The following is a 17192-nucleotide window of genomic DNA, read 5'->3' on the forward strand; positions in this document are numbered from 1 at the left end:
CTTTCCTCCCGATTAGTCACTGTAAATTCCCATTATAAAGATAAATGTATAATAGCATTCTGATGCTACCACTGATTTTCTAGTACAAATTAACAAAGTCAACTATTTCTAAACTATTTTCAGAAACAAAAAATAAGTTATTCTTAGGTTTTGATGCACAAAGCAGATTATAGGCAGTCCTCGACTTATGACCATAGTTGAGCCCCAAATTTCTTTTATTAAGTGAGATGTTTAAGTGAGTGTTGCCCCATTTTATGACATTTCTTGCCACAGTTGTTAAGTGAATCACTGCAGTTGATAAGTTAGTAACCCAGTTGTTAAATGAATCTGGCTTCCTCATTGACTTTACTTGTCAAAAGGTTACAAAAGGTTATCATGTGACCGTGGGACACAGCAACGGTCGTAAGTATGAATCAGTTGCCAAACTTCTGAATTTTGATTCCATGATGATGGGCTGCTACAAAAGTTGTAATTGTGCAAAATAAGTCCCTTTTTTCAGTGCCATTGTAACTTTGAACGGTCACTAAATGAACTTTTGTAAGTCGAGCACTACCTTTATTATTTTTGTACTTAAATGCTACATAACTCAAAGCAATTGTAAGCATGCCCTAATGTAAGACACATTCAGTTACTAGAGTATTTTCTGTCAGGGAATAATATCTTATTATCCTAAATATTATCCTTACTATCCCTATCCCCTCTCAATTTATAATATGCTAGAGCCCTGGTGGTGCAGTGGATAGAATGCTGTATTTCTGACTTTGCCCATTGCCAGGAGTTCAATCCTGACTGGCTCCAGGTTGACTCAGCCTTCCATCCTTCGGAGGTTGGCAAAATGAGTAACCAGATTGTTGGGGGCAATAGGCTGACTCTGTAAACCGCTTAGAGGGGGCTGTAAAGTACTGTGAAGCGGTATATAAGTCTAAGTGCTATTGCTATAAACCCTCCATACAGGACAACTTGATATGCTAACCATAACAGAGTGTTTACCTCTTCACATTTATTTGGAAAAGCACACCTGGTCTACCTACTCCAGTGCACAAGACTTTTTGTGTGTGTTCATTCATTCATGTGTATACACACATATATGAGTGATGCTAAAAGGATCAGCATTTTTACTGCTTGTTTCTCCAATAAAGACAATAGTATCTTTTGTTTAAAATAATTTTGCATTTATCCTATTCCCCCCCTCCCCCCGGGTAGGGTTTATTTCCCACTCTTAATCTGTTTTTCCTTTATCTGGCTGCTCATAACCTCTTTTTAAGTTATTTTTAATTTTTTTTAAAAAGCTTTTGGGTTACTTAAAAGCATTCACTACAATTTTTTTTCTTTCCTCTACATAGCTACCCACCTGACTTAAAAAAAAAACTCTAGGCAGTTACTGATTCCTGATTCTAGTCATAGTACTGATTCCCTCCCCCCCCCCCCCCCCCCCCCCCGTGGCTGAGAAAAAGATGTGTGAAATGAGGTTAAATGTTCTGATTCTGGACAGCCAGAATCAAAGTAACGAGAATAGTAGAATATGGGACATCCCACCCCCCAAGTGGATGGCGCAAATCGCATCTTTGGGATATATTGGCTGGATTTCCAATTAAAGCTTATTTCCATGTTATGATTTTGTCTATTATTTGGATTCTCAAAACCACCATTTTTGTGACATTATTTATCCCAAGGCCGTGTCAAAGAAGCAACGCACCCACAGAATAGTACAATAAATGAAACAACATCCTATTTCATCCACTAATGAAGAATAAAGTACAGCACCTGAAATACTAATACAAAATAAAACACAAATACCATTCCAGCGGGGACAAGTTGTGACGCATTGGCCTGGCTTTTATACTGCAGGTGTGCTAGTATTTTGAAATTCCCTTCCCTCAACTAATCTACATATTCATTTGTTTGACGTAAATTCCAGAACTGTGGAATAGCTTGGTGGTTGGTTTTAGATATAAGGAACTTACATTCAAGGTGCAATTTAAGTAAAGGATTCACTGCCTCTTGTATCATTGTAAAGGATATTATGAAATGCTCTCTGGCTAAATTAACCTCAAATCATAAATGTTATTTAATTTCATAACTTTCTAAATGAATTATTAGGAAATCCTCTCAGGCTAAATTTAAGATAGAATTTAGTCTTCCAGGCCTAATAATGTGTTGATATACTATTGTGTTGAAACTATTCTGCCTCTTCTTCCAAAAGCATTATTGACTTTCCATCTACTAGAAAAAAAATATTTTATATAGTGCTTTTCCTCTCAAAAGCACTGAATGTCCCTTTATGTAAGCACTAGGTGTTTTCTTCAAACCACTAACCAAAAGTCTGGAACCATTAAACGGTGTGTGATTTTTTTAGAATTAAACACTAGGTTGCCCGAGATTTAGATCACCTAGATAATACATTTCTAAGGCCTAACATATAATTATGATTAAAGATAAGTCTTTTCCGCTCTCTCAAAGTAAAAAAGAAAAGAAAAGAACAACCAGATATTGAAATCCAGATATTACAGTGGAGATCTTCCCAACAATCTGGGGACAGCTTAGGAACCAGACGACACACATTTTAAGTTATTTTAGACATTTGTGAACAGTAAACAAATACAAAAGCAACTGGAGCCCAGAAATTCTATTATTCAAGTATGGTGATGCAGCCTTAACACCAAATGCTGCAGAACACACCATTTCCTACAATATTGATGTCTCTTTCAAAGGCTGAAAAGCATATAAATACAAAGACTGCTGTGTGTGCTTAGGAGATCCAATCATACTTCATTAGATGATGATCACCTAACTTCTGTATATGGTTAATTCTTACTGTACTCTGCATAATATTAACTATTAATTGCTATCTACAAATACTGCATAACTCTCCTACACCAAGAGAAGAGAGTAACTCTTTCCTGGATAACCTCAATCACCGCAGGATAATGGAGTTGATTTAAGGTATGAATTTATAGTTGGTGTCGGAAGGGACATAAAGAACTTCAAGACAGCAATTAACTTACCTTCAAAGTCAAGCCAAAGCCTTCTTAAGATGATAGAAGTTCTTCACTAAACATAAACTGAATTGAATGCATTCATTTCTGTGTCCATCAGCAATTGTTAAAAACATGGTCAAACTACAAATCTCATTTTAACTTATAAGCTTTTTAGAAAAAGACTCCAATGTTGTTATTATCCTACTTACAAGAAGACATATGAAAACTTAAATTGTTAGTACCTGATTTGCCCTGCGAGTAAACAGTTCTGCCAGTAGCAGGAAAGAACCCCATGTATGCTGAAAATCAAGCACTACTTTCAGGCGGCTGCTGTTAACAAATGTACTAATATGCGTACAGAAGTGACCAATTCCTTTTGGAAATGTTCAACTGGTCATCAGAATTAATGAAAAGTCTGAAGAAAAACTATTTGGGGTTGGACTGGAAGACTTCCGAGGTCCCTTCCAACCCTACGATTCTACAACACTCCTATAGAGTTTAAAAGAAGGGTTCAAGATTCACAAGCCTTAGAAACATAATATCTCTTTCATATATGACTGTCAAGCAAGAACTGTAAACATGGAGGGCTACACCCCTCATATAAAGGGGAGCAGGAAAATGTTCTGGATAGTTTCTCCTCAAGCCTGGGAGCTCCACTCCAGGGGGGTTTCATCAGTCATCTTCCAATGGTTATAAAGATGTAGCCAAACTCAGCCGTCAGAGGTTAAGGGGAAAAAATGAAGTCAATTCTTTTGCATGCCCGGAACCCTATCAAGGTTCACACTCACTCGAATAATACATCAGAAATGAAAAATGTGAACTCCAGATTGCAGACTGTAACATATTTAAACAGAAGGGTAAAAAGTTCCTAAAAGAAGAATGGTTTTACATTATCAAGCATCCATTTACTTACCTTCACAAGCTACCAAGATGCTAAAGAAATTCTGTAAACTTATCATATACAAGCTGAGAATTCTCAGTCTGCATTCCTGTTTTGAAGAGAGCTTATATAGCGCACAGCTTTTGTATTTTTTTAAAAAAGCAAAAAACAAAGGCAGAAAACAAAACAAAGGAAGCATCTGGATTTTACGCTGGGCTTCTGGAATCACTTCAGGAGGTTCACTTTCTTGGTAGGAGTTTTCTCCTCAAAAGGGATAAAAAGGTGTGTTTGTGTAAAGAGGCAAATTAATGGTTCAAATCCCTTAAAAGCTTACAAATTCTGACATTTCTAAGTCAAAACGCAAAGGAATAATAAGGGGCCAATCTTAACAGTAGATACAATTATGTCATTACATTACATAACAATATTAATATTATAAATGATTTTACCTACCTTCTGTTAAGACTATAGCTACCTACTATGGAGCACATAAAGAAAATTATGCCTACCTTTGCAGATTAAATTCCAGTTATATACAACTAAACAAGAATGCCCAAGTTGTTTATAACACTATGCAAGAACCTTGGAATTTTTCCCCTGAGAAACATGTGTGTCAATCTTTGAAGATAGAGCAAGGGAGCCATTAAAATCCCTTTCTGTTTTTTTTGCAGGCCCCAAAATGGAAATTGTATTGATAGGAAGAATAAACGACTGCAGAAGAATCCCTGGAAAATACATACATTTGAATAACAGTGCTGGTGAAATGGCAGGAGTCTGTTCTGGCTTTACTGCATTATAATTATGATCGCTGGCCCAGGATGGTGTGCTGCTCTCTGGGGTTGGCTCTTTACCAACTGTCTGAGCGTTTGCTTCTGTCTTAATAGTGGCCACTGGCGTTTTCTTCATGATCATCTCTCTCTTCTCAGCAACTGGCCTCTTCTGCATGGACAAAGGTTTGGTACCCGCCTGTATAACCAGCAGAACCCTAATCACTATATTTTGCAAGGATAAAATCATTATGACACAGGAAGAGGGCAAATCAATTTAGATATACTGGAAATATTGTTATGCAAAAAGATTGGCCTATTCTTTTTCAAGCAGAAATCACATCCTGGTCCCAATCTCTCATTCTGCACAATGAATGCTTACATGACCTTAAAATATTTCCTGGTGACAAGTGTTTGACTTACTAGTGCACTAATCAAAATATTGCACACTTATACAAAAATCTTTACCCACCAATTTGAAATCATTTCTAAAACACATTAATTACTCTTAAATGAAAACAAAAACATTTCATTAAGTATTTGGTTTAGTGAAACCTTTGAAGCTGCTATTCAAGCTGAGATGGCACAGTGGTTAGAATGCAGTACTGCAGGCTACTTCTGCTGACTGCAAATTTGGCAATTCGAATCTCACCAGGCTCAAGTTTGACTCAGCCTTCCATCCTTCCAAGGTGAGTAAAACGAGGACCCAGATTGTTGGGGGCAATAGACTGACTCTATAAACTGCTTAGAGAGGGTTGTAAACTGGTATATCAGTCTAAGTCCTATTGCTGTTCTGATGGCAATAAAGATCTACTTATATCTTCAATTACTAGGAAAAATGTGAAGCTTGACTCAAATCTACAATGATTCAATAAGAATAAGAATTCCCCCATTCAGGAATATGCTCATTTTTTAAAATTCACCACACAGTTGTAAAAACAAACTTTAACTCAAAAAATCAGGGTGGGGGATGCATATTACAAGAATGGTTTAGTGCTGGTTTTTTCTCTACCATTAGCTGCTCTGAAAGCTTGTTAAAAACAGGATAAGAAGAAATATAAAGCAACATCTGTCATGACTGAGACAATGTATCAAATTCTGTTTTTTGTGTGTGTGCAAAACTTAAAGTTGTTAAATATGTTGCGTCCAGATGAAGAGGAAATATTGAGCAATATGATCCTTTATGATCAAAAACTCCAAATAAAATTGAAAAATGCTTTACTGACAAAATAATTTCTTTTCTTAATCTTTACCTCCTTTATATATTTGGAATTAAACATAATGTAGATTGGATTTTATTTACTTTTCTTTTTTATTTATACTGTTATTTTTTATATTTTTTTTCTTTCGTGCCTTGTCTCCTAGGCAGTTTAATGCAGGGTCTTCTCCTCTTAAGAAATACAGTCTTTTTATACAATAGTACAATAATGTATTTATATTGCTCCTCAGATTGTATCCAATACTGTGTTACAAAATGAATATTTATATTCATCTTTACTTTAAAATGGAAGTTTTATTAAATATATTTATAATGTTCACTGTTAATTTAAGTATAAGTATAATATTTATTGTCATTGTACTTAAATATAATGAAATTGATTTGATATGTTAATATTTACATAATATTGAAAAATGGATTTCATTTGCATTTTATATATTAATACTCTCTTTTTAAAAAAAATACAATTAAACATGATAGAATTCCCCAGCAAGACTGGCTGGGGGATTCTGGGAGTTGAAGTCCACACATCTTAATATTGCCACAGTTGAGAAACGCTGCACTCTGTGCCTCATGATTCAGTGGTTCTGGCTGGGGAATTCTGGGTGTTTTAAAGTTGCCAAGGTTGAGGAAAAGCTGAGCTGGTTGTTTCAATGCAACAGCAGGATGGACATACCTTACAGAATTGCCTGGATCGTCAAAGATATAGCTAGTGTTATCTAATTACATAATTGATCATGGAATTATACTGGAATAGGAATCTGTTATGCCAGAGAAAGGTTTTGGAGGCATTCTGGAAGAATTATACATGTTTCAGAGGGCTTTTGAGCAGCAATAAACACTCAATCATACTGAGTACATTTTCCAGAAAAAAAAGTTATTTATTATTTTTATATTTGCTCTCTTTGAATATAGTGACCTTTAAAGGACAAGTGATTTTTCTGTGACCCATGGCTGTAAGATATAACTTCCTTAATAGTTGGGAAACTCTTTTTCTGTGTTTGTAACATACATCTTTCTCACACTAATGCTTTTACAATAGCAGAAATCAAGACTAGAGTGACATATCAAGGTTTATATGAACGCAGGAAACCCTACGTTTAAGTGCATACTAAGAGACCAAAGTAATTTGCAGAGAGGTTGGTTATATATTAAAAATATTTTACCATACAGGGGTATTTTTTCTCTTGAAATCGAACAAGCACCAAGGGACTGCTGGTAGTCCTTGACCTATGACCAGATTTGGGACCAGGATATCTATTGCTAAGCCGGGCAGTTGTTAAGTGAGTTGTGCCTCATTTTACAACCTTTTTTTGCCATGGTTAAGTGAATCCCTGCAGTTTTTAAGTGAATCACGGGGTCAATTAATCGATCTGTCTCTAAAAGACTGCCCCGAGATGCTGTAACAATCATAAATATATGCCAATTGGAAAGTACCCAAATTTGGACCATTTGACTTTGGGGATTCTGTGATGGCCATGTGCGAAGATGGGCTGTAAGTCACTTTCTTCAGTTGCCACTGCAACTTTGAACAGTTGCAAAATGAATGGTGGTAAGTCAAGGACTACTTTTATGCGATTTAATGTGAATCCAGACTTACCAGAGTCTGAGGCTTTATCAGAGGCGGCTTGGGTCTTGTTTTCTCTTTGGGTTTTTGTTCTTTGCCTTCACTGAGGAATTTCATGGTAGCAGCAGCATGTTTAAGGATGCACTCATTCCCGCAGTATACTGAACCTGGCTGAGCCACTTTGGAGCATCCTGGGCCAATGCAATTAGCTGCTTCGGGATCTTCAACCACCTGAAATGTAGCAGCAGAAAATTAATTGCAATTAATACTGAACATGTTTATAATACATTTTACTTAGCTATATAACAATATGTTGTAATGCAGAACTTTACTAGCTTACTAATGCTTCTATATACACAGTCCTCTAAAAACAAAAGTGCCAGCTGTTTGGTTTTCTTCCAAATAGGTAAATGACCGTTGGCTTACCTGAACTGTCGTTCTCTGGGCGCTGCGGGAGAGTCCAAGCATTGTTAAATTCGGTCTATTCGCCCAAGGACTGAGTTAATTCTTTTGGCCACGCCTCCCCTCCTCATTGAGGGCCAGTTCAAAAACGAAGGCGATGGTCTGTGATGGTCGTGCGTACATTGTCACTTCCAGTCTTGTCAATAGTCTCTTGCTTCTCACAGCCCTTTCAATCCGTTAAAGAAGAAGTAAACCCCAGGGCGGGGTTGGACTCTCCCGCAGCGCCCAGAGAACGACAGTTCAGGTAAGCCAACGGTCATTCTCCTGTGCGCTGCTTGGAGAGCCCAAGCATGGGACATACCCAAGCTATGTAGTCCCAGGGAGGGAAACAGGAACATTCAAGGAGCGTGGATTTGCTACAACTTGCTGCAATACTCTCCTCCCGAAGGATGCTTTGACTGCGACATAGGAGTCAATGCGATAGTGTTTGATGAATAAGGATGGAAATATCCAAGTGGCTGCCCAGCATATTTCCTCCACGGGGGCCTGAGTCGCTCACGTGGCTGATGTGGCAGCGCTTCTTGTTGAGTGAGCTGTCACCCTGGGTGGCACCGCCTTGCCCTGTTGCATGTAGGCCAACTTAATGCAAGCCTTCAGCCAGCGAGCTATACTAGAAGAAGAGACCTTCCGCCCCATTGAACCTGGCTGAAAAGAAATGAAGTGTGCTTCAGAACGACGAAAGGTCGCTGTCCGCTTGATGTACCTGCGAATAGTACGCCTCACATCCAGCCTGTGCCAGGTGTGCTCTCTGGGATGCCGATGGTGAGGGCAGAAGTTAGGGAGCTTCCTGAGAGCTGTGAAACAAAGAGTTCACTTTTGGCAGAAAGGCCGGGTCTAGTCTGAGGATGACACGGTCAGCATGAATAATGCACAAGTCCTCACGCACCGAGAGTGCTGCCAGCTCCGACACCCTCCTAGCTGATGTGATGGCTAGGAGGAAAACAGTTTTCAAGGTCACATGACGGAGACTGATGGACCTGATAGGTTCAAATGGAGTCCTGGTCAGCGCTCTGAGGACGAGCGGAAGATCCCACGTGGGAAATCTGTGAATAATAGGTGGATGTAAGTTGGAAACCCCTTTTAGGAAGCTTTTTCATCTGAGGATGCTGTGTCAGGGAGACTGCGGAGTGTCTATTTAAGATGGTGGACAAGGCAGCTACTTGGCGGCGAAGAGTATTGGGCGCCAATCCCTTGTCCAGGCCGTGTTGCAGAAAGTCAGGAAGCTGTGGAATGGTAGCTGAAGCTGCAACCACGCCACGAGAACAGCACCAGGAGTCGAAGGTGACCCAAGTGGCGTCATAAATGCGCGTTGTCGAGGGACGTCACGTCACGATGACTTTTTCAGATAGATTGTCCTTTCTCAAGAGGTCCCCCTCAAGGATCATGTGGCTAACTGGAGTCAGCCGGGATCCAGGTGAACTATGTCCCCCTGGCTTAGGGACAGAAGGTCCAACGGTATCTTCTAAGGTCTGCGGATCGAGAGGCTGACCAGGTCCGCATACCAAGATCTCCTGGGCCAATGCGGAGCTATGAGAAGGACTTCTGCTCCTTCATCCAGGATCTTCTGAATCACTTGAGGGATGAGCGGGAGCAGAGGAAAGGCATACAAAAGGCCACTCGGCCAATGGCAGCACAAGGCATTGGTTCCCTCCACTTGCGGTGTGTTGTACCTTGAAAAGAATCTCAGGAGTTGGGCATTCGCTGGACTGGCGAAGACATCGATCACCGGAAGGCCGAACCGGAGCGTAATCTGATGGAAAGAGTCTGGATGTAGACGCCATTGCGTGTTGTCTATGGTCGTCCAGCTCAGCCAGTCCGCTCGCACATTGTCCACTCTGGAGATGTGGTCTGCCTTGAGTGAGGCCAGATGACATTCTGCACATCTCCCTAGAGATTCTGCCTTCGCCATGAGGGTTCTGGACTTGGTGCCCCCTTGGCGGTTGATGTGTGCCTTCGTTGCTATGTTGACCGTAAGGAGCAACACATGGCGGCCCACAATGTCCTTTTGAAAATGGCGTAGCACTAACCTGGCCGCGCGTAGCTCCAAGAGCTTGATGCTCTGCGTCACCTCTCTTTGCGACCACCTCCCTTGCATCACCTGTTCTCGAAAGTGGGCACCCCATCCCTGGAGGCTCGCGTCAGTCATGACCACCAGCCGTTCTGGTTCCCTGAAGAGGCAACCCTTCGTCACTGCCCGCGACTCCCACCAGCGAAGTGACCGCTTTACCTTCAGAGGAAGCTTGATCCGCCTGGGAGAGCTGCTGTCCTTCGCCCTTTGAATGGGAAGAAGCCACTGGAGTTCGCGAGCATGTAGCCAAGCCCAAGGCACTATGATGATGCAGATCATGAGACCCAGCAGCTGGGACAGGAAGATGATGGGGCTCAACTGTCTCACTCTTGCCTCTCGGGCGCGGGTTGTGAGGTTGTGCTGGCGATCTGGTGATAGGAAGACTCTGCAACACTCTGAGTCGATGAGGGCACCGAGATGTAGAATGTGGGTGGTAAGCGTTAGTTGGCTCTTTTCCCGGTTTACTGAAAAGCCGTGATGCTATAGAGTGGAGATAGTATGCTGGACGTCTCTGGTGGTCTGTTCAGAGGACAGAGATTGAATTAAAATGTCGTCCAGGTAGCAGAGGAGCCGTATTGGACAAGAGCATAGATGAGCCGCCACCACCGCTGGTATCTTCGTGAAGGTCCTCGGCGCTGATGACAGGCTGAATGGAAGGGCCCTATATTGGTAATGCCTGCCGTCATAGAAGAACCTGAGGAACCTTCTGTGAGACCTGCGGATGGGAATGTGCAGATATGCCTCCTTCAAATCTATCGAGGTCAGCCTGTCCCCTTGTGTGATGCAACCCAGGATGGTCTGCAGGGACTGCATCTTGAAACGCTTGTAGACCAGATGCCGGTTTAGAGCTTTGAGGTCCAGAATGGCCCCCCACCCCCCCACCCCAGAGCTTTGGGGGACTAAGAATAAAATAGAGTAGAAGCACTTCTTTTCCTGCTCTACGGGGACTAGCTCTATCACGTTTATCTGTAAGAGATGATGAATCTCCGCCTGCATGTGTTCCCTTTTGGGAGATGAGGGGATGGGGCACCTGACAAACGTCCTGGGAGGGAAGGATAGGAACTCTAGGGTAAGGCCCTGCCTGATGGTGTTGAGGACCCAGGCGTCCGTGGAGATCAGCTCCCAACGGGGGGCATAAAGTTGTAGACACCCGCCTATGGGAGCCTCCCGCTGGGTAGTCACTTGGACCTGCGGTAAGAGCAGTTGTTGGAACCACCACGAAAGGGATGATGGAAGGACTGCTCTTGTTGGCGCTCCTTGTCCCTATCCTGACCCCTGTCATTCCCTTGGGAATACGATCTCTGGTAGGAAGTGCCCGGGTTGGAGAAGTCCGACCCCTGAAAGAACTGCCTACGAAAAAAGGAATTTCCTTTCTTCTCAGGCTTCTTATTGGTGGTTGGAAGCACCTTCCTCTTATCCTTGGTTTCAATTAAAAACTTTTCCAAGGATTCCCCAAACAGTTGGCCGCCCTTAAATGGGGCGGAGGCAAATTTCCATTTTGCCTTCATATCTGCCTGCCAATAACGAAGCCACAGCAGGCGGCGGGAGGTCACGTTAGAGGGCACGCAATACAAATTTGGCAGCATTGAGGGAGGCATCAGCCGAATACTCCACAGCTGCAATGATTTTACTAAGATCATGCCTCCATCTAGATCCTGATGATGGGGGGTGTGCTCTCAGCTGTCTCAGCCACAGGAGCGAAGCCCTAGTGAAGAACGACGCCGAGGAAGAGGCTCTGATAGACCAAGCAGACGCTTGGTGAGTTTTGTGGCATGCCTTTTCTGCCTTTTTATCTTCAGCCTTGAGCCCCTCAAGGAGGTCGGCTGGGAGAACCGAATTGGAGGTGAGAGAAATGATGGGGGTGTCCATCTGTGGCAACTGTAACAAATCATCCAATTTACTTTCCACTGAGTAATGAAGTTTTGTCCACCCCACTTGGATTAGTCAGGGAACCCCGTTGGGCCCACTGTCTCTGGATTACATTAAGGAACATGGTGGGTGCTGGAACCAGGTCCTGCGGCGGGGTGGTCTCATCGAAGAGGCCCTCCTTTGGGTCCTGAGAATCTGAGGTGGAAGTGGACCCCTGGGTGGTTACACCCAATTAGGTCAAGGCCTTAGCCTTATACAGAATTGACTTGAAAATAGAAGGGCGGAAGAGGCCCGTAAGAGGTTTTTCAGGAGGAGGATTCTCATCCTCAGAAAATTCCTGCTTGTCTGCATTATCATCTTCCAGGGCTGAAGCCTCTGTGGCTATAGAGGTGCCCGGAGATGGAGGGTCAACAGGTTGATCCCCTTTGGTAATTTGGCCTGAGTGGTTTTAGAGGCCTGAAGCTTCTTGCGATGCCAGCCTCTATGCCCCTCTCAATAGCCTGCTCAATGGCCCTCTGAATGTGGGCTGGCAGATTGGCATCCACCGGGTTACCTACTGACTCCAACCCTCCCCCTATGGAGTGACCAGGAGGAAGTGGATCCTCTTCAAGTTCATCACAGCCAAAAGGACAAATTTCCTCCTGGATTGAGGAGGACTCAGGATAACCTAGAGAGGCTGCAGGCGAAGAGGCCTGAAAAATCTCCACCAGAGCTGTAGGGTTATTACAGTAAATCATCTCGATGGTCCTTAGAACTGTGGTTACGCGTGTAAGTACAAACTGCAGCAATCTGCAGCAATTCTTTGCTTGTCAGCGATTCTAGCGATTCTTTGCTTGCAGTGTGTTCCCAGGCATGAACAAGGACACAGGATGATATAATGTAATGAACCTGTAACATTTACTCATTTGAATGTATAACACTTGATTGTGTGAAAACATGCACATTCTCACGAACACCAATGATGTAATGACTAACCAATTATTGTGCCTTGGAGACTTGTTAACCAATAATGTAATAACACGTAAAGGAGGTGAGAACTAAGAAGCTGCAAATGCTATTAAAATGATGTCTCATGATTAATAAGCTGCGGTTGATTCTTCTGTCAATTCTGGATGCTCAATAAACTTCTGTTGGTTCAGCTATCCGTAGATTGGATTACTTTCTTTCATCTTCAGCCTCGGGACCCTAATGCTACACAGAGCCTGTGGGGAATTACACTGCCCTGGAGATCCCTGAGGGAAGACTTTTTGGGGCTGGGGTGAAGGGTTGGGGTCCCTGGATGGCTGCCCAGAAGAGATGGACAGTTTCCTGGCTCGCTCAAAGGTCTTTTCAAGGGCCTTGTGTCTGTGGGCCTCGGCCTTAGACAAGGCCTTGCCACCTCTGGGGTTTGGTGTTCCCTTCCCCTTGGAATTGGAACCCTTCACCTGCTCCACCACCGGTGGATTTGGCCTACTGCATTTCACAGTGTCCATGGTGTCTTCTGGCGCTCTTTTAGACTTCTCTGCCATCTTCAATCTTTGATCTGGAGCTTGAACCTGTAGCCAGTTATAGGCGCGAGTGCTGTTTAATGACTGCGCGCCTCACAGATGCGTCCAATCGATGGGAGAATGCCCCAAGGGGTCAAACCTCTCCTAGGCTGCTCTTATGTCCTTCGATGGAGGGGAAAGGCCTTGCCGGTGCCCCGAGGAAGGCCAATCCACCCCTGCATTTGCACGCTGAGGGAGAAGGCGCAAATGCTAGTAAATGGCCCACCAGAAAAGCGTGCCAAAAACACGCTTAAAATGGCCGCCGCGCCTCTCCGGAGTCCATGGGAGTTGTTTTGCGGTGCTCCGGGCCTCCGCCGAGGTCACCGAGCGATCCGAAGGCCAAGTAACAGCTTGGGGGTGAGGAAGTCTCCTGCTGCCCCCCGTGCTCGCCAGCAGCCGCCGGACAAGCGCCCACGTACCACAGCTCCGCTGTCCTTACAAGCGGCTTCTCCGGACTCCCTCAGCCTTTAATATAGTGATCTTGCGAAACGTTGCTTCTTTTGCCCTATCTAGCTGACAAAAATAACAAAGGAACTAACTAATTTTGGAGAGTTCAGTTTATTTGTCCAAGGACTGAGGAACTCCCCCAAAACACGTCCGAACTGGGCTGGACTGAGTTTTTGAACTGGCCCTCAATGAGGAGGGGAGGCGTGGCCAAAAGAAAACTCAGGCCTTTGGCGAATAGACTGAATTTAACCATGCTTGGACTCTCCAAGCAGCGCACAGGAGAATTTCTATCTTTATTAAAGGCGTTTTCAAGTAATGTTTGCCAATTGTAGGCATGTCTGTAATTATAAATGTCTGGCTATAATTGCTTCTAGCATGCAATAAGAACAAGATAAACAGTAAGAAATATAGTTTTCCATGGCTGTTTTCCTCATCAAATTCTACTTCTATTCTTGACCTTTCTTAGGCTAACATATTATGCTAAGCCATAACATGATGGAATGATTTGTCACAGCAAAGAATGACGACAAAATAATAATCCATAGGGCTGGAGACGACTGGCCATATAGACAGTTTTTACATGAAGATTTTACATTGTTATTTTCATTGTATTACCTTTAAAAAGGAAAATATGCTATTGATTTTCAGCAATTGCGTTTCAAGAGGGACTTAAATTCTTGGGTTGTGCATGATGAAATAAATAAGTAAATTCACAGAAAAAGTAAATGAACCCCAACAGGATACAAAGATAAACAAGTGTGCTAAGAATTATTTCCCACAATGAAAGTATGCCTGGAAAAACACTCTTCAATCAAAGAAAAGAATACATCCAATTTTGTTTCTACTAGGAAACAGTTTTTAGATTTTGTGCAATAAGTGAAACTCTGACTTTTGGTTTTGCTGATTATATAGGTTTGTTGTTAGAGAAATAGCTGGCATACATGTCTGAAAAAGTAAAAAGTTGAGGCTGTAATGTTACTACTTTTATTCTACTGCAGTGAATAAATTTGGAAATTAATGCCTTTTCCCGCCCTTTCCTACCTTCCTCCTTTTTTATTTTATTTTTACTTTATTTGATGTATTTGAAGTTTAATAAAAGTTATACTTAGTCTTATTTTACAAGACGTTCCTTGCTCTTTTCTAGGGCGGCAGAATTCTAACATTTCGTATGACATTAATACACACATATATACTTGGCAGGTAATTTAGAATGTTTCCACCAGAAGTTTACCAATAATTCAGTAAAATTAAAATGAATCGTTTGAACACTCACAGGCTGAAATATTTTGAGTTTTTTCTTTCCACTTGGATTTGCAGCTTTCTCAATACGACCCTTGATGCCTTGATCCTCAATGGACTTTTGTTCAATAGTTCCCATGCTTGTGAACTCTGTGCCATCACCTGTAACCTGTCCCAGCACAGCTTCCTGTTGATTTGTTTCCATAGCTATTTCATCATGCACCTGCAGAATGGTGCAATTTGGGCAGATATAGTCTTCTCCATTTCTTTCCAGCAAGCGCCCACGGGCCTCTGAAATACCTACACAATTCCCATGAAACCATTCCTCACATCTATCACAACAAATCATAAACCTTTAAAAAACAAAACATTAACAAAATATCAGTAACATATATCAATCAAATTTTGTACTGTAGCATGCCCTATTGTATGTATGTATGTATGTATGTATGTGTGTGTGTGTATGTATGTGTATGTATGTATGTATGTATATATATATATAATGAAGTTACGTAAGTCATAATTTTTTTAACCCTCAAAAGAGTAAGAACCTTTGTTTTTTCTTTACAGAATTTTATAGTTTTATCTTAAAAAAGATGAGATCAAGTGTTGCCTTATATATGATTTCTACTGCAGTATCCACCCACTCATAGCTTTGTTCTGTTTGTATGCCACCGATATATACCCCATAGGAACAAGTGTCCCTATAGCCTTTATTTCCATTTTTGAAGCTAGCTATTTTCCTCTACCTGTTTTGGTTATGTAGTCCTTTCTACATTCAATATTTTTGAGTTTTTGCTACAATACAATACAGACAATGAGAAACCAAATTGTTTCAAAAATGCCCTGCAGTGACAGTGCACTTTAAAACATGCTATTGTTGTCATACATTTAAATTAATAAACAGTTGTTTCCATCACCATTTAATTCCCCATTCTCCCCTTTCTATCAATACTGTCTATAGCATTTGTTGCTAAAAGCACTAATATGAAAACTGTCTTTTGATCTTTAATAAAACATACATTTAGAGTAGTTTCCTCAAATGTTTACTGGACCCATTTTATGAAATACTTCTGACATTATTTATAAAACAATACCTGTTGTTGTGAGGCTGTTGACAGATGCAATAAAGCGTATTGGGGTCGTACACTTCTGATTCTGATTTGCCCTTTCTGCGTTCAAGTTCATTGGCGATCTGTGGAGCACATTTGATTTCTTTCTTAATCTGACCTGCTTCGCTGGTTTCCTTGGAGACAGAGCTTTGTTCCCCAGTCTCAGCATTATCTGTAGTTCCTGGTTCTTGCTTTACAGTTATTTCATGCTTAATTTGGCTGCTGGTCTGGACGTCAGCTGTCTCAGCAGGGATTTGTTCTGGATGTTTCTTCCTGAGTTGATTCTGTATCTCTTGAAGCGTTAGCTCTGAGGGCTTCTCTTCTACCCGTTTCTTTCTCAGACGGTTCTGCAACTCTTTCAACGTTAACCCATCGCTATCGCTGTCCGATGTATCTTCCTCATCCTCTTCCTCTTCGTGCTCTTTAGCACTTCTTCCTTTTCGAGTCGGCTGGCCTTTGCCATCATTAGAACGGTTCTTTTGAGTTACATTTTTTATATCAGGCATGCTATCTACACTCCCTTCGGAGGCAGTTTCGACATCGGTAACATGGCAAGAAGCTGGCTCATTGAAGTCATCAAGAGTTGTGGGAAGATTCTTCCGTCCTCTGCGCCTCACGGTCGTAAGAAATTCTTCCACCCGTTCGGTACGCTTGGGTTGCCGTCCGCTACGCCGAAGAGCCAGGCTTTGCTGCTGAGGAGATGCTTGTTCAGCAATGTCCATGTCGGCATCTCCTAAGCTTTCACGCTTTGCAATAGTAGTCCTACGAAACCCCCACGTTTTCTTGAACTCCTTGCTAGTCGGTTTCACAGTTTTTTGTTCATCCTCATTGCTTTGTTCATCTCTGTCATCCGCAGCTAACAAAGGAGAAAGAATTATGTCTTTTATAAAGATCACTTCCATAAGCAACAGCACCCTGGGAGAAATATGGAACACTGCTTTTAGGGGCACAATACATAGCCTCACTTCACTTGTAGTGTATGAAGCTAAATGTAACTTCTTATCCCATAAATAGAAATACAGGTAGTGGTCAACTTACAACAGTTCACTTAGTGACCG

The 17192-nt window shown here is 42.1% G+C and overlaps 1 protein-coding gene across 5 annotated transcripts in view; it reads right to left on the bottom strand.

Moving 5' to 3' along the window:
* DIDO1 (death inducer-obliterator 1) overlaps positions 1–17192 on the bottom strand; it is a 74084-nt gene that overhangs the window by 35130 nt on the left and 21762 nt on the right. For all 5 annotated transcript variants that reach the window (XM_032218333.1, XM_032218329.1, XM_032218332.1 and 2 more), the window contains 4 exons: positions 16120–16990; positions 15057–15375; positions 7445–7642; positions 4599–4824 (listed from right to left, as the gene is read on the bottom strand). In XM_032218333.1, coding sequence (XP_032074224.1) covers positions 4599–4824; positions 7445–7642; positions 15057–15375; positions 16120–16856 — 1480 coding nt within the window. In that variant the 5' untranslated portion in view covers positions 16857–16990. The remainder of the gene's footprint in view (positions 1–4598; positions 4825–7444; positions 7643–15056; positions 15376–16119; positions 16991–17192) is intronic.

The sequence above is a fragment of the Thamnophis elegans genome, chromosome 5 (genome assembly GCF_009769535.1).
Source record: "Thamnophis elegans isolate rThaEle1 chromosome 5, rThaEle1.pri, whole genome shotgun sequence".
NCBI lineage: Eukaryota > Metazoa > Chordata > Lepidosauria > Squamata > Colubridae > Thamnophis > Thamnophis elegans.